This window comes from Solanum dulcamara, chromosome 5 (genome assembly GCF_947179165.1).
Source record: "Solanum dulcamara chromosome 5, daSolDulc1.2, whole genome shotgun sequence".
In the NCBI taxonomy this organism is placed as follows: Eukaryota; Viridiplantae; Streptophyta; class Magnoliopsida; order Solanales; family Solanaceae; genus Solanum; species Solanum dulcamara.
The window spans coordinates 66,420,269-66,444,754 of NC_077241.1; the positions used below are offsets into that span (position 1 = coordinate 66,420,269).

The 24,486-nt window shown below is 32.9% G+C and overlaps 1 protein-coding gene and 2 non-coding genes across 3 annotated transcripts; all 3 read right to left on the reverse strand.

The window, feature by feature from the left end:
* Positions 1-13,264: 13,264 nt before the first annotated feature.
* Positions 13,265-13,460, reverse strand: LOC129890868 (U2 spliceosomal RNA). Its single transcript, XR_008767062.1, has one exon. It is a non-coding gene; the product is annotated as a U2 spliceosomal RNA (small nuclear RNA).
* Positions 13,461-14,776: 1,316 nt separating this feature from the next.
* Positions 14,777-21,428, reverse strand: LOC129890674 (potassium channel KAT3-like). Its single transcript, XM_055966175.1, has 7 exons — positions 21,274-21,428; positions 21,138-21,195; positions 20,723-21,040; positions 16,293-16,370; positions 15,777-15,867; positions 15,021-15,161; positions 14,777-14,880 (listed from the first exon to the last, which is right to left on the reverse strand). Exons 1-7 carry the CDS (start codon positions 21,408-21,410, stop codon positions 14,777-14,779), a joined length of 927 nt encoding a protein of 308 aa, XP_055822150.1. The 5' UTR covers positions 21,411-21,428.
* LOC129890866 (U2 spliceosomal RNA) lies at positions 16,670-16,865 on the reverse strand. The gene has a single exon (XR_008767060.1). It is a non-coding gene; the product is annotated as a U2 spliceosomal RNA (small nuclear RNA).
* Positions 21,429-24,486: the final 3,058 nt, after the last annotated feature.

A 24,486-nucleotide genomic window follows, 5' to 3' on the forward strand; every position in this document is an offset into this window, starting at 1 on the left:
AACCTATTGTATTGTGTTATTAGTTAAAATAATATATATATTTTTTTGATTGTTATTTAAATTAAATTTATTGTTAGATGATAATGAAAATTCTCATTTTGTGTATTGAGTAATGAATGATTCAGTGTGATTGAGTTGTTACTTTATTTTTCTTCTCATTCGTCTTTATTTGTTTACTTTTACTTGTCCTCTTTGAATCTTGCACACCCCTTAAGAAATAATGATTAATATGAGTATTTTACCACAATATCCATATAATTAATTGATGTATAGTCTTAGGTCTTGAAAAATGATTTGTAGGATAAATAATTAATTTTGAGGGTAAAACAAGAAGAATAATCATCTTTTGTTGATATGTTAAAAGTGACGAGTAAAACTCGAAATTTATTTTTGGAATATTGGACAAATAAAAGTGAACGGAGAGAGTATCTGGTAATCATGTTTTATCTTCTATCCTACCTTTTTATAATAGCTCTACCATATACCCTATTTTTCTTGTATATTTATTGTTCAAACTGCGGATATGTGTAATTATATAACAACGATAAACGATATCTAATTTATTCAAATATTGTATTCATCAAAACAAGACAATATAATACGATACTAGATCTGTTGGTATAGTATCTAACGAGGCATTAGCAGAATTTCCCTTTCTCTAAAAATGTGCAATCAGAAAGTTACATATATTGGAAAGTATGTTATAAAGAAATCCTAATTAACAATATTATAAACTTGCGCAAGCTAAAACAGGAATATACGTTGACAGTATAATTTTTAATTTAATTTTTATATATCCTAATTAACAGTAAACGGAAGAATCAAGGGTACTAATTAAACATTATAAGTGGTAGCTTCCTAGAGGTAATCTTGAGAATAAGACAAGGCCTCAGGATAAACAAATTACCTTTTAATTTCTTTGCAATTTACATGCTTAACATATGCCCTTCTTTCTAATTTAGGGCAATTATTTGATTCAAAATCATGTTATCATGTGATCATAACTAAAATTATAATTAAAGGATTTATAATCATAATTCTAGTGTAAAATTAATGCTTATGCCCTTTGACTAATAGTCAACACCAATTTTATTTTATTGGAGGTCTTCTTTTTTTCAAAAAAAATGGGGAACGAGACTACAAAATGGGAATGAATTTTTATCAACAAAATGAAGGTTTAGATAACTAATCAATTAAACTGCTAACATTCTCCTAAACATCCATATGAGCCCGTTTGGATTGGCTTTAAGTTGGTCAAAATCAACTTAAAGCCCCTTTTTAGCTTTTAGACGTGTTTGCCTAATGCTGACTTTAAGCCATAAAGTTCTTAAAGTCAGTCAAAAATGAAAAGTTAGAATTCCTAATTTTTTTTTTCCAAAGTGCTTAAAGTCATTTTCTTTGACCATGGAAATTACTTTTATATCCTTTGTATTTTAACTAAATTCCCAAACTACCTTTTTTTATTCTTTTAACCCTAAAATTCACATCATAAGCACTTTTATCCAAACACTCAACTGCTTATTTATAAAAATAACTTTCAGCACTTCAAAGTTCTAAAAACACTTCATACATAAAAGTTACTTTTTTTAAGCCAATCCAAACGGGCTCTATATGTGCTCAACGGAAATCGAACCCCCATATAATAGGCCAACTTTTATTCATCACCACCGGACAAAGTGATTACTTTTCTTTAGGGTCATTTTTCTTTTTAAAAAGTAAAAATCAAACTTCGGAGGTCGATTATTATTATTATTATTGCTGCAAAAATTGACCTCTTTCTAATCTCTGAAAGTAAATTTTTGTCACAAAAATAAATTTGAAGAGTATAATAAGAAAAAAACTCTGGTAAGAGTTTGGGTTGGATATGTTCAGAAACTAGATGAGTAAATTTATTTAATTGGGGTCAAAGTTTAAATCGGATCGGTAATAAAAAGCTACGTGAATTTTTAATTCAATGTTGACTGTTAATTAAAAAGTATAAGTGAGCAAAAATAGAATCATAAGGGTATCTTTTAGCAAAATATATGAATGAATGGTATATTTAATTTTTTTTGTAATAGTCTAGAAATATTTTTGGAGAAATTGCTTGGGTGAATATTTTTTAATAAATAATTACTGATTTTAGCGATATTTTTTTTATTACCATCTATAGTAATACACAGCAATACTCCGATAAATCTGATATGTATTAAAAGTGAATTATGCATGTAATATAAATGTATTATAAGTGTTTTAAAATATATTATGCTTGTTTGGTAATAAATTGACACAATATATTATAAGTGTATTAAAGTGTGTGATAAATATATTATTCATGAATAAAACTTGTATTATATGTGTTTTATAAATTATTCTCTATAATATATATTAAAATTATATTATAAATATCCAATAATAAAATATTATTGTTATAAATGATAAATATTTTCTTAATATATCATATCTATATAAACCTTTTTTTTTCATAAGATTTATTCCAATATTGGATAGTATTCTTAACCAAACACAAGATAAATTTAATCCCCAAGATTTTATACCAAAATAATCCACTTAATCTCTCGGACCTAACGACACCTTGATTCCTTTTTAAACCATGAAACCCTCTCTTCAATTATTTTACAAAGGCAAAATAGGTAAACTGCAATTCATATTTCTCTAAGATTTATTTTATTTGCAAGAAATAGGGTGTATATTTTTTTTCCGATAAATACTTGTATGCTCGGGTGCTATTATAAAAAGAAAAATTATGCGATTAAGCAAACATATGGTACTTAATTATTTATTATAGCCACAGTTTAAAAAAAATTACCACTCGCCGCTACAGTTTAATCCTAGTGGCTAGAGGATCCACGTTTTGATTTGTATCTCACACCTAAACTGTCCATCTATTACCCTTTTCTCCATTATACAAACTTACAAAGTAGTCTTTCTCTCTCATCTTAAACAATTCACTGATTTATCTTCTCAATTCACTCAAACCGCAATCAAATTTGAAATTTCAAAAATTTCGTGACTACCCCCAAATCGTAATTCCTCAATTTCAGTTAACATCCATCTGTTTTCAATTTATTTTTATTTTTTATTTTTGTTTGTATATGTTTATAGTTTTGTTCATTCATTCATAAATTTTCATCCATCATCTTCAATCTTCCAGTAAAATTCAATCCATCATTTTTTTTTGGTCTAATTCAAGATTTCAAAATAAATTGCAAGATTTCTTGCTAAATCTAGAGCTATTGAAGAAATTAGATCCAATGAAGAGTATAGATCTATAAATTTGAGGTATTTGTATATTTTAATTTTTTATATATTTTTTTGTGATATGTATTTGTGTCAATAAATTTGATATTTTATTGTGTATGACTCTTTGAATTTATTTGTATTCATGTTTATTGCTATGAATGTAATTGTACATAGTTTGATTTGTATATTTACATAACTTTTAATTCTCATGTGGATTTTTAAGGCTCATATTTGTATATTACCAACAATTCTACACTCTAGATATTTATGCCAAATAAAATTTATTTATTTCTCTCAAGCCTCTCGTAGAGGTAAATTGTGGCATATATCCAACTCATAATATTTTTATTTGTTTCTCTCAAATCTCCCGTACAGGTGAGTTGCAACATATATTCAACCCATAATATTTTTTATCACATCTTGACTCATTCACTTTCAGAATGGTCGAGCATTCATGATGCTTATCACAAGTTACATTCTTTTCAGGAAATGAACTAATCATGTGTATATGCTTTATAAATTTGCACTATAGCTCATTGTCATACCTTTAAAATTTATCATTTTTGCATGACCCACGTCAACATCATTTTGAAAGGTCAAGTGTACCACCACTTTATCTTCCTATCTTTTGATGGAGGATTTATAAATTTATCAAATTATTAGGTCGCACAACGACCACGAGTCCAATGACCTTTCATGTCATTATGATGATAAAAATTACCTTTACATTTTGAAGGACTATTTGGAGAACTCACAATGTTCTTCCTTTTATAATTACCACAATGATGACTATTATAATTATGTCCCTCCACGCCCTTATTCATATATTCAATCACTTGTCATATTTAAGACTTATTATTTACTATTACCACATTCATATAATAGAATCGAGCAAATCAATTGGACGGATTTCAAACTTATCATGTACCCTACCACATTCTTTTCAGAGAATGAAACAAATTCAATGAGACGAATTTCATGATTTTTCATCAAAAATATATTATTTTTATCTTAGTCATTATTGTATCATCACTATGATGCATTGACACTCAAACTCAATGTCTTACCCATAGAAGGCATGTTAGACCATAATTATATGTGGCTCGAACCCAATACCTTATCATCATGCTGCATCAAAACTCAAATTGATGTCTTACCCTCTTAGTGCGAATAACTTGAATCTACTGTCTTACCATCAAATATTTTTCATTATGATGCATTCGATCTTTAATCTGATGTCTTACCCTTTTGGTGCGATGGAACTTAAATTCATCGTCTTATCCTTCAATTAATGGCATAGTATGCCAAAACACAATAGAGCTCAACCTCAAGCCTTTAAATAATATTACCATTTTATCCTTGGATAAATAAGTGAATTACTTTTTAATAAGACATGAAATAAAATTATTCTTGAATTTCACAAGTCTGACTCCCTCCACCATTTGCTACATGAGTATAGGTGTATCTAATCTTGGGCAGTGATTTTTTCCTTATCGGTGATTCATTTGCAAGCTTGAATCAACTTATTGAATAAAGTATAACTTAATATGTAAATAAAACATACCTTTTTGTTCTAGCATCTTAAAGTGACATATATATATAGCACATGTCCAGATTTACTATAGGGTTAACATCATATAGTTTCTTGGTTTTTCTTGTTATTTGTTTTGTTGGATATACTTGATCAACAATTATTTACTCCCTCTTCTCATCATCTCCATCAAATCATTGATATAGAACTCAATTTGAATGACGTGGTGAACAAAATTGAAATTAGAGACGATTCTTGCTGATAACATGTTGTAAAATAATAGTAATATAGGACAAACAATATAAAAAAGAGATATAGAGAGCATAATGTAGAGATCAACTTATTCAAATGTCTTCAAGTGTCATTTACAATGGTGAATGACAATCCTATTTATATGTTGATAAATTACTCAGAAAGTCACTATGTTAAATGCCCAAATTAATAGATACATTTTTATCCAAAATGATTCATAGAACCTAGGGAATATGTATACATGAATGTAAGAAGTTCATGTACTAAATGGACTATCCACACATTCAATGAATTTATAACAACTTTTACATTAATTATTTTTTTCATATAATTTAGAGTTAAGTATTAAAAACACATTAATTTCTTTTTAAATTTCATATCTAAATTATTAAGAGTGTGAGAAATACGCCTAAGTTATGATTCATTAGTTTGAGAAACACGCTTCAATGTTGATTGGACCAAATGTATATATATACTTTTAATAAAATATTTTTCAGAGATGTGCTGAGTTAACATGAGTCAAGTAATATGAAACAAAGTGAGTAATATATATAAATAAACTCATAACTTACAAATATAACGAGTTCAATGCTAAAATCCTTAAATGTTAAACACTTAGAAGTCGTTTGGTAGTTGGTTAGAGTTATGCATGTATTAGTAATGTAGGAATAATTATGAGTGAATCTATGTATTATTTTATACATGCATTAATTATAGATGTATTAATTATTCCACATTCTATTCTGCATAAAATAATACATAGATTCCATCATGACTTATACATGTTTTAGTTATGCAATTGTTTAATTTATCAACCAAACGACATATTAGTATTATACATAAATAACTTATTTTTGATCTACCTACTAAACATTGTATAAGTTATACGAAAATTAATAGATAAACAACTTATTTCTTATCAAAGGATCCATAAAAGTTACAAATTGTTTCACAAGACTACCCTTAGACCACTTCCCAAAAGGCACTAATAACTGTCAAAATCAAATTTGGTTTGACCAACAAACTAATGATGAAGAAATATACTAGATCTTTTCTCTCTTTTCACACTGAGCTAAGCTACTTCTTCTTCTTCCTTCTTTCTACTATTTTTCTCTAATGTTCTCTTTCTTTACTAATAATGGAAGCTCTACTATAACAACTGCTGAAATATTTACAGCAATTGCTGCAAACTACTATAACTATGTCTGCAATTATTACAACAATTAAAGCAACTGCTGAAATATTTACAGCAATTGCACCAAACTACTGCAACTGTGTCTACAACTATTAGTAACTGCTGAAATATTTACAGCAACTGTTAAACAACTGCAATAGCTTCTACAAACAACTGCATCAACTAACTAAGCTTACCAAATCTTCGGAGGGTTCAAACAAGTCACGAGCCTCAACAGATTTATTATTGACCGTTGAAATCCATCTAATGATCCGCAATGAAGTCACTTCTTCCAAAATCATCTTTAATTTCTTTCGAAGGTAGGGAATAGCCTCAAATGCTCAACACTACATAAAACAACGACATATAAAAATGATCAAAATTATGAATTGACTAAAAATAAAAAAAAATTGAAAAAAAATTAAAGTTTACCATGAAGGCCCATGGAAAGCCATAAAGATTGGTGACATTCACATCTTTATTCACCGCCTTCAATATATATTCAACCGTCAGCTTGTAGGATTCACGACCCCATGAATAGCCACAAAATGCCTTTTTATCTGCTGAAAGCAAAATTATTTCGGCCGAAGTCTTTGTGTTTGGATCTCTACCAAGAAGAATACGATGCACAAAATAAACCAAGCACAAAGACTTTTTTGCATTTCTTGAAATAGTATCAAATTTGAGATGCTCAATCAGATCATCCTTCTTGAAGGTCCTCCACGCTGAATTAATAATATCTTGTTGCCTATCCCTAATCTTGAACGACCTTTTTCCATCATCATATTTTTTTCCAAGTGACAATTCAAACCAGTCATAATGGCAAATTATTTCATTCCAAAATAAGCTGGTATGCCAATTCTTTTTATCTAGACCTCCGTTGATCGCTGGAAATTAATTTGACGTCGGAGAGGTTGATACACCAACTTCTTTGAAACTGTTGAGTCATCTTCTCAGGTAGGTACAGATAGCTACCAAATATGGAAGACCTAACACGCCGCGAGAGGGTACCCTAGACGTGACTGACACTTAAAAATCATTGCTGGCCTTCAAGCAAACCACTTGGTCCAATCACACTCTCATTTAGTCACGTTCTATCAGCGGAAGACTCAACTCACAAGGATTCTATTCATAAATAAGGCCAAAGGCCAACCACATATCCAATTTAACAACTAGTAAGAATGAAACTAGTCAAAACGAACAAATCAGCATCATCCACACTCTAGTCTATGAAGCCTCTATCAACAATCCAGGAGGTGCTAATGACAAGTTCATGGCTACCACAAATCAAAATAAAGGAAAACAAACTCAAAGTTGAAAAGATAACTGTGGTATCCTTCGGAAATAGGGAGGACTCACCAACTAGTTGGAAGTGAATAGATCTTCAATGATGCGCCTGTTGATGATCTCTAATACATGTCTCTGCATCATGAAATGATGCAGGCCAAATGACATCAGTATGTAGAATGTACGAGTATGTAAAATGGCAGAATGAAACATGCATCAGGGTAGGATCAAATCATCTCAGAAGAAGGAACAACTAAATCAAGATGTCCTAAGTTTAAACAAGAATATAATTTAGACAAGATCAATCATATACAACCCAATCCAATTTATTCCAATCCGACTCAGAGTACTATCAAGACTATTATGGGAGTTTCTCTTATCCGACAACTATCACTTATGAGTCAGTGATAGTATAATAAGTCGACGTTGTTGCCACGTTAGTTCATACCTTGCCAGGGTAAGAACAAATCAACAATCATGGATCCATAATTAATCAAGTCCTATCATGTCAGGACAATAATTTGGGAAACATCCGACTTTAACGGTCCAATCCTCTCTTACGTTTGGCGACGTAGTTATTAGGTTTGAGTTATTAGTTACTCTTACCCAATTTGGTGCTCGATACTCCTCCCAAGACTCAATACTCATAAAACTCTATCCAATCAGTTCAATCTAATCATATCGACAAGTCTCACATGGACCCCTATCAATTTATCAATTTTATTACAATCAAACCTTTCAACAAATCATACTATCCAATTAGTCTCAATCACATCTTTCAAGAGTAGTTAGATATACTTGTATAACAACAATAAGTTATGTTCCTATTTTATGCCATTCACATTCATAGTTATCCCAATTTATGCTTTTCATTCCAAGCAATAAATATACATAATCATTTACAATCAATATATATATGGCTACAGTTTATGAAATAACATATGAAAAGTAATTGTTCAAGAATTCAAGTTATGAAGATCATCAATCAATTATTAGTATGTAAAGATATTCTAGGGTTTTAGAAAAATTCAAGAAAATATTCATGGAGGGTTCAAGTCTTACACAATTTCTATTCAACACATCTATGGGGCATATGGAAGAACTCAATCCATATTTTAGGTTAGCCTTACATACCTTAAAAGCTCCATAAATCTTAATGAAAAATCTTAACTTGAAGAAGAACAATCAAGAGATCCTTTCTTGAAATTCTTGGATTTGTTTTCTTCAAAACCCTATGGTTAGGATTGAAGATTTCTCTTAGCGATTCATGAATAGATGAAGAAGTTTGGTTTGGAAAGCTTGAAATATATGAAGGAATTACCTTGTTGAAGAATCTTGAAAAAGAACCCTAACTTGATGCTTTCTAGAAAATTCTTGAGCGTTGATGTTTGGAAGTGAATGAGAGGGTTTTTAATGAGGAAAACTGATTTCTAAAAGTTTAGGGACATTAGAATAACTCCCCAAAGGGTTATAGGATAAAAATACCCTTAAAAATAAAGGGTGCATCGTTCTTCTTAGGCAGTGGAGTCTGTGTCCTCTCCGCATCGCGGATCCATCGTGGACTTCTGCCAGGATAGGGCATCTCCAGTAAAATGGTCATAACGTTTTACTCCAAACTCCAAATGAGACAAATTTGGTAGAGTTGGAAAGAAGACTCAAAGAACTTTAATTTGATAGATAATGGGATACCCAATTCGTTATATTTTAGGAGATATGGTCGTTTGAAGTTGACCCTTATACGGACTCATCGGAAAACTTAGCCGATAGAAATTCTTTAGAGTCAACTTGGTGTTAAGGATCCCTTATGACCCTAAAACACCTATAATACACTTCAAATACTTAAGAATTGATTCTAACTCATATATACAATTTGAAGTCTTCGATTTCAAGCCTATACGCATACGAAGAATGTTTCGAGTCTTGACGTAGAAATTTTTGAGGTGTTACAACCTAAGGAATTTTTCCAACTTTTGTTGCTTCAATTTTTTTTAAATCACTAAAAGACTTCACCAAACCGGACTTAAAAATAACAAAACTAGAAAAATTTCGATACTCATCCATCTTGGTCACAAATTTGTAATCTGAATATCGGACAAGCTTGATATATGAGGTATGATATTGAAGGAGGGGACCTTTTCTCAAAAAAGAAATTCTTGCAACTACGAAAAACCACAACACAAGCACCGGGTCCATGTCGGAGACAGCGGGGCAGTCGTTACACCATTCGTGCAGGTCGCCTGTAGATTTAACTGGAGAGAATTCGGCAGAATCTGTTCTTCCCCTCTCCTCTAGAACAGATATATCATGCCGGAACTTTGTTCTCTCTTCATATCTAGCACTTTCTCCTCCTCACCATCTTCTACATCTTTGCCACCTTCATCCTCTACATTCTTAGAAAAAACATTCTTTTCACCTTTTTCTTTTTCTATAGATTTTTCTGATCTTAATGTTTCTTCTTCTTGAGACATGGATTTTTATTTTTCTTGACATTTTGGAGTTGCCTCACTCTCATCAAGGGCATGAGCCTGTTCATCAAGTGCGGATATTTTATTGGTGCTATTTTTGGAGGCTTCTTCTGCTTCTTTTTGTCTCTGTGTCATAAGTCTCCTCCTTCTAGTATATCTATTAGGAGTAGTAGAAGCAGTAGCATCATCAGTTGTCTTTTGTTTTTTTGTGAGCCATTTATCTGCACCACATGAAATGAAAAAAAACACAATTAATTTAGCCAGTCATTCAAAATAAATATGAAAAGAAAACTACTATAGTTGTTCAAACAAGTACATAAAATAATTTTTCTATTTAATACTAAATCACCATTTTCACAATTTAAAGATGGTTGAAATTTTTGTTGAGTTACTGAAGTAACTGCAGAAGTTGAGAAGCAGAAACTTCAGCAATTATTGTGTGAAACCTCAACTGTTGTTTCAGCAGTTGCTGCAAAAAACATCAGTTATTCATAGACTTGTTTCAGCAACCTCAACAACTGTGTGTTTTAATCACACAAGTTCTTAAGTTGCTGCAACAACAATGTATTTTTTAAGGACAACAACCAAGTAACAAAAAAAATATCTGAAATCCACAATAATAACAACAAATATACTATTTATTAGGGTATGCAACAACAAAATATGTGAGATTCGGACTCCTATTCTTCTATTTAATCATAAATCACCATTTTCACAATTTAAAAATGGTTGAAATTTTTGTTGAGTTACTGAAGTTGAGAAGTAGCAACTTCAGCAATTGTTGTGTGAAACTTCAATTATTACTTCACCAGTTGCTGCAAAAAACTTCAGTTGTTCATAGACTTGTTTCAGCAACCTCAACAATTGTGTGTTTTAATCACACAAGTTTTTAAATTGCTGCAACAACAATATTTTTTAAGCACACAAGTTCTTAAATTGTTGCAACAACAAATATACTATTTATTAGGGTATGCAACAACAAAATATGTGAGATTCGGGCTCCTATTCTTCTATATAATCATAAATCACCATTTTCACAATTTAAAAATGGTTGAAATTTTTGTTGAGTTACTGAAGTTGAGAAGTAGCAACTTCAGCAATTATTGTGTGAAACTTCAATTGTTACTTCACCAGTTGCTGCAATAGTTCAGCAGTTGCTGCAAAAAACTTCAGTTGTTCGTAGACTTGTTTCAGCAACCTCAACAATTGTGTGTTTTAATCACACAAGTTCTTAAATTGCTGCAACAACAATATTTTTTAAGCACACAAGTTCTTAAATTGCTGCAATAACAATATTTTTTAAGCACACAAATTTTTAAGTTGTTGCAACAACAATATTTTTTAAGTACAATAACCAAGCAACCCATCAAACAACAACGAAAATATGTAAAATCACAACAATAACAACGAAAATATTTGAAATTCAGGCTCTTCTTCTTCTATTTAAACCCAAATAATCATTTTCACTTTAAAAAACAAAAAGCCCTAACAATGAAGAGAAAAAAAAAAGAGAATTTACCTTTAAAAATCGAAATTCTAACAGTGACAAGAGAAGACAATGACGGCAATAAGATTGACAGAGATGAAAGGAGAAGAAGAACTAGAAAGAAATAGAGATTAAGAAGAGAAAATAATTTTGGGAAAGATTTGAGAGAGTGCGGAGATGAAGAAAGATCGAAGAAGTTGAAGAAAAGTTGGAGAAGAGAAATTGAAAAGTCCAACTGACAAGAATTTGAATATATTTGAAAAAAGAATTTGAGACTTTATTATATTTTTAAAAAAAGATTAACAAGTTTAAAAAATTACATTTTACCCCATTTAACTTAATCTCTAACTAAAAATATTTTAACTTGGACTTTGTCAATTGTGACATTTTTTTAATTAGAGACTCTATAACTCAATTTTCTCTGGAAGGTCTACTAATCTTATTATCCGCCATTAACATACTACTCTTTCTCCACACATCAACATTTGCAATTCCCATTTCCACCAAGAAAACCTACATTGTTTACATGAAACATCATCTCAAACCTCCATCTTTCTCTACTCACCATCAATGGTACAAAACCCATCTCCAATGTCTCACTTCTTCCCCCGAAAATTCACTTCTCTACACTTACACCACCGCTTATCCTGGATTTGCCGCAAGTTTGAATTCTCATTAAGTTGAATTACTCCATCAATCTGTATGAAGACAGTAATTACACCCCACAAACAACACGCACCCCTGAATTTCTCGGCCTCGATAAGCTCAATTTTGGGGCTGGACGTACTTTACCGGAATTCGACACTGCTGCTCAGGATGTTACAATTGGGGTACTTGATAGTGGAATTTGGCCGGAATCGGAAAGTTTTAGTGATTTGGGTATGTCGAATGTGCCGTCTAGATGGAGAAGGAAATGTCAATCGGCACTTGATTTTGACCCAAAAGTGCATTGCAATAGGAAACTTATAGCGCACTGCTCCAAGGAGATTCAATCTCCCCGGATCAGGAAGGACATGGCACACATACTGCGAGCACAGCCGCAGGTAGAGAAATTACAAGGGAGCTACATAAATTGGGAGGAGGGAATAATTTTCACATGTATATCTAGGTTTCGTGTAAAAAATATTGGATTCAGCTGAACTCGTATTGCATGCAGGATCAATTGTGGCAAATGCTAGTCTTTTTGGCTATGCCAAAGGGACTGCTAGAGGGATGGCCCGTATAGCGAGCTATAAAGTGTGCTGGAATGAAATTTGTGCAGGGTCAGATATTCTTGCTGCATTCGACCGTGCTATTATGGATGGTGTTGATGTGTTGTCTGTGTCATTGTCTAATAATTCGACGACTTATTATACAATCCATTGAAAAAGACTGAATTTCACTTGTGCAAACAAGTTTGCTGATGCTGGGCAAATCAACTACCCTTCATTCTCTGTCTTGTTTGGGATAAACACAAAGCGGATTGTTCGTTACACCAGAGAAGTGACCAATGTTGGAGATGCAAGGTCAGTGTATTGCTCCTTCATCCGTTACGGTAACAGTGGAGCCAGACAAGCTTGTATTCAAGAAAGTGGGAGAGAAGCGTGACATTTGTGTCCAAGAAATATGTTAAACCAGGAAATGCATTTGGTTGGATTTCTTGCAACTTTGCTAAAAATGAAGTGAGGAGTCCAGTTGCATATTCCTGGCTGACACACCAAAATTAGATTGGACCTATTAATTGTACAACTACTACAAGGGATGTAATGCCATAAATGACTCTATTTCTGTTTGGTGGAAATGTAATATCTACAAACTTTAGTAGTTAAAAAATTGTACTTGAATTAGAGGGGTGCGCCAGGCCCGTGCAGTAGTGCAACACATGGGAAACGCGCAAGAGCCCAGGTAGCAAGCTACCTTAATGGACTCCTCCCCTTAAAAAATTGAGTTAATATCGTGTGAACCAATGGTCCACATATCAGATATTAAACTGATAAGAACAGATACTACACTTGATCTTAGCCAAAAGGCCGAGAAAGGTATGCTTGTTCTAGTGTAAGTCACTGGCTTTTATGACAAAACACTTGCGTTAAAGTTCTGCTTTGGCTTTCGATGTGGGAAACTAACATATGGACATTCAACTTGGACTAAAACAATATGAGATGCACTTACATGAAAAATAAAGGTTATGGAGTCTGTTGTTTTTTATTTACAAAATATAAACTTATGAGTCAAATTTTATATTTTTAAAAGTTGAAATCATGATTTGAAATCCGAAATCATGAATTTTTGAGAATTTGAGATTTCATCTCATGTGTGATGACCATCTCATCTAAAAGCTTATATACAATATTTATATTAGTAAAATTGTGTCAAAATATGATAACTTGTGTGACCATCTCATCTAAAAAGCTTAATCTGTTAAATAGAGTATATTTTTATTTTACTTAATCCTCTTTTCAACAAAAGATGAACTTGCAAATATTACAAAGCAAGTGGTCTTTGTAAAGAGAACATGCTGAAGATGAATGCCGGTAATTTTCATTTTGTCTCTTCGTTTTTAGTAACTGCATCATCATTCGGAAAAAAAAAAGAAGAGAAAAACATTATCAACTTCTAAAGGTTTGAATTCTACGACAGAAATATGATTCCGATATGCATTGGAAGACATGAACACTCTCCTTTCATGAACAGAAATAAACTTCTGATGTCCACCCCATTTCTCCCTAGATCTTGTTGGGATCAAAATAATCAGGGCGTCATGCTTAAGCTAATAATCGTAAGTCATAATGGCTATTCTGAAACATGTGCACCACTAGGAAACTGGTTAAAAGAGGTAGGATATTTCATGTCCTCCTCAACCGCCTTGATCATATATAGGATCATTGGAGATATTTATACTTTCACAACATCTACATAAAGGTTTATAAACTCAGACATATTCTCTGTCTCAGTAAGATATTTCCTATCATCTTGATTTCTTAATTATTTGATGATTTTTTTTTTAGAGAGAAGTACTGAAAACACTCATTTAATTTGGCGCAAATGATTAGTTTCGTCCCTGAACTATTGACAGCCTTAAAAACACTCTTGTACTTGACTAACTGAACTTAAATACACCCCGATGAGCCTCATTACATAGCAAGTGGTCTCAAATTCTTGTAGGAGCATGGGATCATAATAAAAAGTCAAGACAGTGTTGAAAACACTCCTAAACTTGGCGAGAATTTAGGGGTGTATTTCACTCATGTTGCAAGATCGGTGGTGTATTTAAGTTTATTTAGTCAAGTAGAGGGGTGTTTTCTATACTTTTCTCTTTTTTTTAAACTTATCCATACATGTCTTTGAGGATTTTCCCCTCAAACTATATACAAGTGATCATTTTCTCGCAAAGCACCCAAATCCTCCTGTTGGGAGCCATCTGCCATGAGAATTATGCTTCCTCTTTTGCCAAACTTTTTTTCTGCATTTCACCAAATCTAATAGTAAAAATTCTATCAATGATCTGATATCATATTAGAGAATGAATTGAATTGTATCTGTAGAAAGTATAAGCTAAATATCAATGCTTCACCAGTTTATGCCAATCTTATAATTACTTGCCTGATATTGTTAGGAGACCTTCAACTGACTCTGGTAGATGTATTAGTTTTCCTGCAATTCCTCGTTCATTTAGTTTATCATGTGGATGATGTCCATGTATTATAATCCTAGTGGGGAGTGTGCCTGACAATCCGGGAATTCCTGCAGCATTAGGCACAAAATTTATGGTAAAATGTTTTTGGATTTCCTAACCACAAGTATCATTACTGGGGGTGGCAATTGGGGGGGTCATAATGGGTTAAGACAACAATTAGGTCAAGACCCGACCCAATCCAATCCAATCCAAATTAGTTTGGGTCAAAACAGGTTGGGTCAAAATGGGTTAGGTAATAGATTATATAACTGATCAAGACCCAACCTAACACAATTTTTACTAAGCTTAATTATTTTATTTGTTCTTTTAAACTATTTTAGTACCTAATAAAATTATTATTTTTCTTTATTATGGTTATATATAACGTATCAAATTGAAAAAAAATTTATAAACTTTTAACAAGATTTCTCATAAGTCAATTCTGATTACATATCAAGCCAATTTTTAATGAGTTGAAATGGGTTGAGCTAATGAATGGGCGGGTCAATAACCAACTGAAACTTAAATGGATTGAGTTGGGCGGGTTGGATTTGATTTTGGCACCCCTAATCATTACACAACCTCCTCCTTAAGTCATGCAAAACTAAAAGGAAAATAGAAGCAATTCACGAGTCAAAGACTAAATCTTGATTGGAACAGTTGTAGATGAAGTATAAGCGTACTGGTTCCTTCTTGGCTTGGTCCTTCATGATTTTGTCCCTTATTCACTGACCCCTCCTGCAAGATATTGAAGCAATCATCATAGAAATTGCTCTGATAAAACACAGAAAACAAAGATTACAAACACATTCAAAATGTAGTGCACTGATAGATTGCCCTATTTGACACATTTGAATGAGTAATGTTGGTTAGCTTCTCATTACCACAAATTGGAATGAAACGATTCATTCTGCAATTCATCACGATATCCCAATTTAATTAGACATGGACTCGTTTAACGTGTAGATATCTAGTATATAAGTATACATTATGACTTTGCGCAAATTTTTATGTAGAATTTTCAGGTCTTATCGACACATATATAACTTCCCTCCATTTGATACAGGATTAATGTTATTTATAGTCTAAGCCATAAAATGTCAATTAGGAAGAAGATAAAATGTATGGGATCACAAAGCTGATGCTGTGATCCCATACATTGTAAAATGTCAATCCATTGTACAAAGACTGAATTTCACTTGTGCAAACAAGTTAGCTGATGCTGGGCGACTGAATTTCACTTGTGCAAACAAGTTGCCTGATGCTGGGCAAATCAACTACACAAAGCGGATTGTTCGTTACACCATAGAAGTGACCAATGTTGGAGATGCAAGGTCAATGTATGAAGTAACCATCGATGCTCCTTCATGTCCAAGAAACATGTAAAACCAGGAAATGCATTTGGTTGGATTTCTTTGAACAAAGCTAAAAATGAAGTGAGAAGTCCAGTTGCATATTACTGGATGACACACCTCAATTAGATCATACCGGATGTATGCCATAAATGATTCTATCTCTATCTCATGGAAATGTAATATCTACAAACTTTAGTAGTTAAAAAATTGTACTTGAATTAGAGGGGTGCGCCAGGCCCGTGCAGTAGTGCAACACATGGGCAACGCGCAAGAGCCCAGGTAGCAAGCTACCTTAATAGACTCTTCCCCTTAAAAAATTGAGTTAATATCGTGTGAACCAATGGTCCACATATCAGATATTAAACTGATAAGAACAGATACTACACTTGATCTTAGCCAAAAGGCCGAGAAAGGTATGCTTATTCTAGTGTAAGTCACTGGCTTTTATGACAAAACAGCATTCAAGTTCTGCTTTGGCTTTCGATGTGGGAAACTAGCATATAGACATTTTTTTAAATTTTTTTATTATCATATGGACATTCAATTTGGACTAAAACAATATGAGATGCACTTACATGAAAAATAAAAGTTAAAAATCAATGGAATTTTAAAGAGTACTCTATGTTAATATTTGCTCACATTTCACGCAAATTCTAATCTAGCTGTTCCTTTCCTTAATTGGACTTTTAACAACTTTAATTGAGTGATACTTGAAAAAAGTAGTATTTAATTTTGAAGTTGAAAAAAAAAATTGAAAGTTGAAGTTGTGTTTGAACTTACATTTCACTTGAAAAATAAATAAACAAAATTGTGAGAAGAAAACAAAAATCAAAAACTTATCTTCAAAGAAATCATTATAACCAAATAACATAATATTCTTTAAGTTGGCTTGAAGCTTTGGGTGTTTAAGTTGTGATGAAATATATGCGTCCACCACACGAGTTAGGGGACTAGGTCCCTTGACACAATCAGTTAACAGAATGCTCAAGTTAGGTGTAGAAGGTACAATGACACACAATGTTTACATGAAAACCTCCTTGCTCAGGGGAGAAAAACCACAAACTTTCACACAGGATTTCACAACCAATTCCACTAAGATGCAAGAGCAAAGTAGTCCATTACAACTTATTGTAACTAGACACTAACCCTCTCCACTCCTTGGCTTGCAATACCTCTATTACAAGACTTTGAGCCTAAGCAATACCCCTATTGCCCACTGTACAAACTACCTCTAGTTAGTGCAGACTTCAACAAAACACCACGGCTAACTTTAGCCACCAACTAAGCAATAACTATTGACCATTACCTCAATTATCTCTAGTTGACATAGACTTTAGAAACCACTTCAAAGCTAACTCTATCCATGAACTTGATACAAAACGAATATAAGGAAAGATGATCAATATTTATTTATAGTGTAGGAACTGATCTTACAATATTTAGAACACTACACTCAACATTACAACAAAGCAACAACCTAAAACTTGTCACACCCCGGGAGGGTACCCTAGACATAACCGGCACTCAGAAACCATTTCTGGCTCCCAAGCGAACCACATAGCCTGATCACACATCCGTTCATTCATTCAATCAGCGGAAAGTTTAAAAATAAAGAATAATTTAGCGGGCAACTTAAATTACACATCCAACTCAAGGAATAAAGGCCATGGACCAACAGATCAACTCTACTATTTGTCATTAAAAATAGTTTGACAAGAATAATTTAAGAAAAGAAATACTCAATCGACCCTTCACTATCTAGTCTATGAAGCCTCTATCACTATTATCTAATTGGTGCCAATGACATGTTCATGGCTACCGCAAATAACAATAAAAAGGGCTAACTCGATGCAAGATTACATAAGCGGTGTCCTCCGAAAGTGGGGAAGGACTCACCAATACGCTGGGTGTGTATAGATCCTCAATGGTGCTTCTATTGACGATCTCTTAAACCTATCTCTGCATCATGAAACGATGCAGGTCCAAATGAACGTCAGTATATGGAATGTACGAGTATGTAATATGGCAGAATGAAACATACCTCAAGGAAGAATAACGTTGATTTAATTATCTCAACTCAAAAAGATAAGAGAGACTCAAATAAGGCGTCATAAGTCTAAAGTAAGAATGCATTTTTTTGACAAAGACCAATCATATACCATACAATCCAATCCAATCATGTACAATACAGTGCAATTAAATCATTTAATCCAATTCAATCATATACTGTTAACTCGAAGTCAATCACATATCCTCTAATCCAATCAACTCATATATCCATCCAAATCATGTACAATCCAATCACAACTCGTCTAACCCAATCAGACCATATACCCTCAACTCAACAATTAACTCGAAGGACTCAATTCAATAGATGTGTAACAACTCACTCAAGTGTCCTAAGTCTAACAAGAAATAGTTTAGACGGGACCAAATCACATGCCACTTAACTCAACTGACTCGGAGTACTATCAAGACCTAAATGGGAGTTTTTCTTATCCGACAACCATCACCTATGAGCCAGTGATAGTACAACAATCAAACGTTGTTGCCACGTCCGTCCATACCTTGCCAGGGCATGAACGCCTCCCTAATCATGGATACCATCGATTAGTCAAGTTCTATCATTTCAGGACAATAAAATGGGAAACATCCGACTTTAACGGTTCGATCCCACGGGAAGCATCTGACTTTAACGGTTCCATCCCTACTTACGTTGGCGGCGTAGTTTCTGAGGTTCGAGTATGGACTATACTCTCAACCACTTTGGTGCTCGATACTCCTCCCATGACTCCATGCTCATAAGACTCCATCCAATTATCTCAAACAAGCCCTCACGGCTAGTTTCATTTAGAACCTTGCCAACTCATCAACTCTATCCTCAATTCAACTCAATCAAGTCATAATGGCAAGTCTCATTGGACTCTTTTCAAAACTCAACTCAAATCATCAAACTCTTCTCTTTAAAACTTGTACAATCTCAACTCAATGAATGCAGAAAATATTTTGTACATTAAAATATAATTTCAACTCCTCAACTCAATCTAAAAATAAATATTTTAATGTAAAAATACTCAACTCATTTAAAGGCTCCTCATACTTAAACTCCTTTCTAAATCCAAGATGAACTAATAATTCTTTAGACTCAAAACAGTGTGTAAATAGTTTGTGCAAAAGGGTTCACAAATAATTTATTTAAAGCTCCTCCTCAAAAGATCATTTATTTTTAAAATATTCCTAAGACTCCAATCAACTCAATTTATGCACATCACATACCACAAAATTACATTAGACTGCAATCCACTTCATCACACAACATCCTTATCGACATAACCTCTTCATTCACATCATCGTCAACTACCATTATTCACATCGTCATCAAATATCATCATCACATCATCATCATCGTCAAACATTATCATCACATCATTGTCAAATATCATCATCAAACATTATCATCACATCATTGTCAAATATCATCATCAAACATTATCATCACATCATTGTCAAATATCTACTCTAAAATCCTTATTTTGGTCCTATGTTCAATTTATAGAAGCGAAAGGACATTCTTAACTATCCAATTTATTCTTTTCATTCCAATCAATACACATATACACAAAACCATTCATCTCAACTCGAGACAAATTATGACCAAAAAAATCTCATCTTGGGTTCATGTGAATGAAACATGAATCCATACTCTCAACAAAACTCAACTCAAGAATATCGTCAACATCTATAAATCTATATACAAAGATACATTTGTAATCAATAATATGAAAGATAACTATTTAGCAACTCAAGTCATTGAAAACATCAACCAACCAATAGTATCTAAAAACATTCTATAGTTTAGGAAAACTTTCAAGAAAAACCTTCTTAGAGGGTTCAACTCTTTCACAACTCCTATCTAACACATCTATGGGCATATGGAAGAACTCAATCCATATTTTAGGTTAGCCTTACATACCTTGTGAAGACTTTGAAGAAACCTTGATGTTAGGTCTCCAATGGAAAGCTTGAATTCTTGAAGCTCTTGAAGGCACTCTTTGTTGGAGAAGGATTTGAAGAAGAAGAGAGGGAAAATATTAGGGCTTTTTAGAGAGAGAGGGAGGACTGGTCCAAAAATGTCCAAGGATGGTGTATATATAATAAGGAAAAAGTCCAATCATGGAGTCTCTCTGCATTTTAACTATCATATTGTATCATTTCTAAACGTGTTTTCTTAACTAAGACTTGAACTACAGAATGCATAAATAAGGAGTCATTACCATCGCGAAGGTTCTATCAACACTATGGACAATAAGATTGGTCATGCTGCCAATTAAGTAAGCAGTAAGGCCAATGTTGAAAAGCATGTAGAAGATGGAGAAAACCTTCTCCCCTGTATTATGTGCACGAAGATCGCCATAACCTACTGTGGTGAGGGTAACAAAAGACCAATACATGGAATATGTGTACCCTAGAGAGACACTTCTTTCTTGGAAATTAGTAACACTTGATCCAATCCAGGTATTTTCTGCAGTATGATAATGTGTTGCTAGCCAGTAATAGAAACAACTAGAGGAATGCACCGCGAATAAGGTCACCTATTGACAGAATTATAGCCATAAGTTGAAGAAAAAAACTTCTATGCCTACATGATAAAGCTAACATAATTGATAGTTCAGAAACACAAGTGCTTACACAAACTAGTTTACAAAATCTTGTCCAGAAGTAGCTGAATTGAGTGTCCTTCTCTAGTCTGGAAGAAAGGAAGTGGTTAACAACAATATTGAGATTGAGAAATTTATGCAACCTTGAGTATAATTGTCAATATTACCTTGAGAAGAATTTACTAACGCGACGCAGTCGCCATAGTCTGAGCAAGTTGAGGAAGCCAAAAATGTCTCCTTCTTGCTTTTTCCCATCAAAGAATTGGTATATTGTTTGAAATGGTATGGTTGATGCAACATCCATTGGAAATCCTAGATGAGTCACATACCTTTCAAAAGAAATATTAAGTATAACCTTTCATTGCCATGCAAAGAATTGAAGAATCCCAATTGTAATTTCTATCTTTATTTTCTTTCATGTTGCATCTCAAAGAAAGTAGTATCCTACATTTTCAATCCTCCATTTAACTAGCCTGATCTGAGCAATATCTTTTCAATTTTTTAACTTATAATACACTAATAAGGTGAATGATTTTATATAGGCTTAATACATAGCCAATTTCTTAAATTGCCAGGATATTTTATTAGACGCTTAAACTAAATTCTGTTTCTATTAGACATTTTTTGGTTCAAAGTTTTGCGTGTGTTCTTATTTGTCTATTAGGTAGTTAAGTTAGCCACATAACATATGTCATTTACTTGTGGTTGATGTGTAATAACTTTTTTTAATGAAGGGTTGATTGTTTATTTCAACTCTTAATAATAATAATAATAATAAAGAGAATTAAAAGGTATGGGTCAACCCTATTCTCATATTATTGTTGTTGCGTGCCTTTTTCCTTGGAGTAGAAAGTAGGGTTATTATTTTCTTAACTTTCTAGAGGGCAGCAACTGAAGTTCATAGAAGGAAATTTACTGAATCTTTGTATCACTGTTTCGAGTGATAAACATCAGGTAATTGGCATCAAGTTTCGTTCTTTTTTTTTCTTGTTGCAGTATACATGTATACTGCTTGCAAAGAACACATTGAAATCTCATCATGCACTGGATATTCCCAATTGTTTTATTTAGAGGGCATTACATCTAGATTCTCTGTTGTTATTTCCAACTACTGGCTGCAATAATGTAGTTCCATACATGTGACTGCCATATTTTCTTACATTCTTGTAAACTTGAGAGGCAATGATTAGGCTATGATTGAAGGGGGAGGGGAAATAATGATTAGTTAATGATTGGTTAGTAATTAGAGGGTTGTATTATTATGCTAATGGTCGCAAAATATAAAATAGTGATAGTTTCACTAGCATGAAAACTAGCAGAGTTAAGGATGAAAAATAAAAATATCTAAGACCTGCTGGACCTGAAGCCTCTTTTCCAATATTTATTTATTTTTATCCATTGCTATAAGTACCATAACTGGTCAGTGAGGTTGGCGTATGTTGGTACCACTTATATCCATGGCTTAAGGGGCCTAAGGTGCGAGATATTAAGGTTTATCCCTAAGCTTAAAAGGTTTGGGATATTTCGATTTGCTTAGACTAGTATTATTGATATCGTTAATCAATATTTTGCATAGATTGAGGAAAGTGGGCTGTTTTGGTTGGTGTTCTACACGTGCAAGGTTGTGGAACTTGTCGTTAACTAGGTAAGTGAGACTTTAAGCTTTAGTGCTTGCTTTTCAAACTTGCTTTTAAAAAATGATTTTCTCTGCCTGGTTCATGTGTTGGGACAAGCGTGTGCTTGGCAGAATTGGAGGTCTTTGATCAGTCGTAGATATGCTATTTTGTGAAGAATATCAAATATTTTTATAAGTTATATGTGGTGTGACATTGGATATCTTTCTTCGTTATTGTGATATAGTTACTAGGGGCATACCTAGGTGCCGTAATATGTTAGGGGCATACCTATGCTGCCGTAATATGTTAGGGGCTTTGTATATGCTATCGTAGTACACTTTGGGGCATTATATATGTTGTCGTGGACTTGTCAGGGTGATAGGTTGACCTCCTTCACTGTCGTTTATGACAAGCTTGGAGTGTGGATTGAGTAGAAACATGTAGTGTCCTTTTTGGAACATTTGGTTGGACTTATTGAGCTTTATATTATGAAATACACTCTTGTGCATATCATTATGTGTTTATTATGTAGATGAATTTTCCAACTCTTGTTCCAGGCGTATTAAAGTAACGGGTCGAGTATCTTATTGGGTTATATTTATATATCAAATCAAATCAGTTAGTAGTGACTTTCTTTTTCATAATTTGATGTTTCGTTTTAAAAAGTTTTAACCAAACACAAAGTACTAGCAAACCACTTCTCAAATAATTTAGCCAAATACAAATTGCTACTCTTTAAATGTACGTCTCAAAATAAATTGATTTCGACAGCTTAGTTAAACATGTTTGAAACCTCTAATATATATATATATATATTCACCACTCTCTTTGATTCTTCATGGGGATCCATTAGTTATGAATACAACATACATAACATTTGCTAAACCTATATGTATAATTACATGCACGTTACATCAAGACTGAAAAGGATTAAAAAAAAAAGAGCAAAAAACATTTATTCCTAATGAACACAAATTAAAATGAGCATTAGAAAGTAACTAACACCATTTGCAACTAATTATTATTATCTCAATAAGTCATCAAAGAAAATGACTTTTATGAGATAATAATTATTGACTATGTGACCATATGAGAAATCAAGTCACATATTCTACGATCATAAGGAAAGATAACAAATCTTTTAAACTTGAGAGAGCCTTCACCCATTACTGTACCAAAAGCTGGCAATAGGCTATTTGAAACTGGAGCTATGTTTCTTATTTCTCCACTTGACTGCCCCCGACATAAAGGCCGAAGTGCTTTTCTTGCGTATTCTTGATAAATCAGCCGGAGACCTTGTCCCCGACGATCTTGTCGATAACATCTTGGTGAAAAAAGTTGGTGGATAGGGATGGAGTTTTCTTGGTACTTTGTTGTTTAGGGGATCAATTCATTACTCATTTTAATATATCGTTTACGTAGAGGTATTATCATATTATATTATACGTCCTACTCTAATATTTTGTTTTTAGCTTCAATTTATTAGTTTTATTAGCTAATAGCTGTTTTTTTAATATATAAAACCTGTACATAGCTTTGGAACGTAGAGTTGAATAAGTCTTAACAATCTAGGATTAAACATTACACATATGAAGAAATAAGTACACAAAATTAAGGTAAAATGAAAAGTTTAAAGAGATTTAAATGCTGATGCAGCAATGTGTGATGTTAGATGAAAAGTTAACTGACTGCATGCAAACTGGGCAAGCGCGCTGGATGAGAAATCTATTGAGATTCTCTGATTACTATGGAGAATATTTAGAA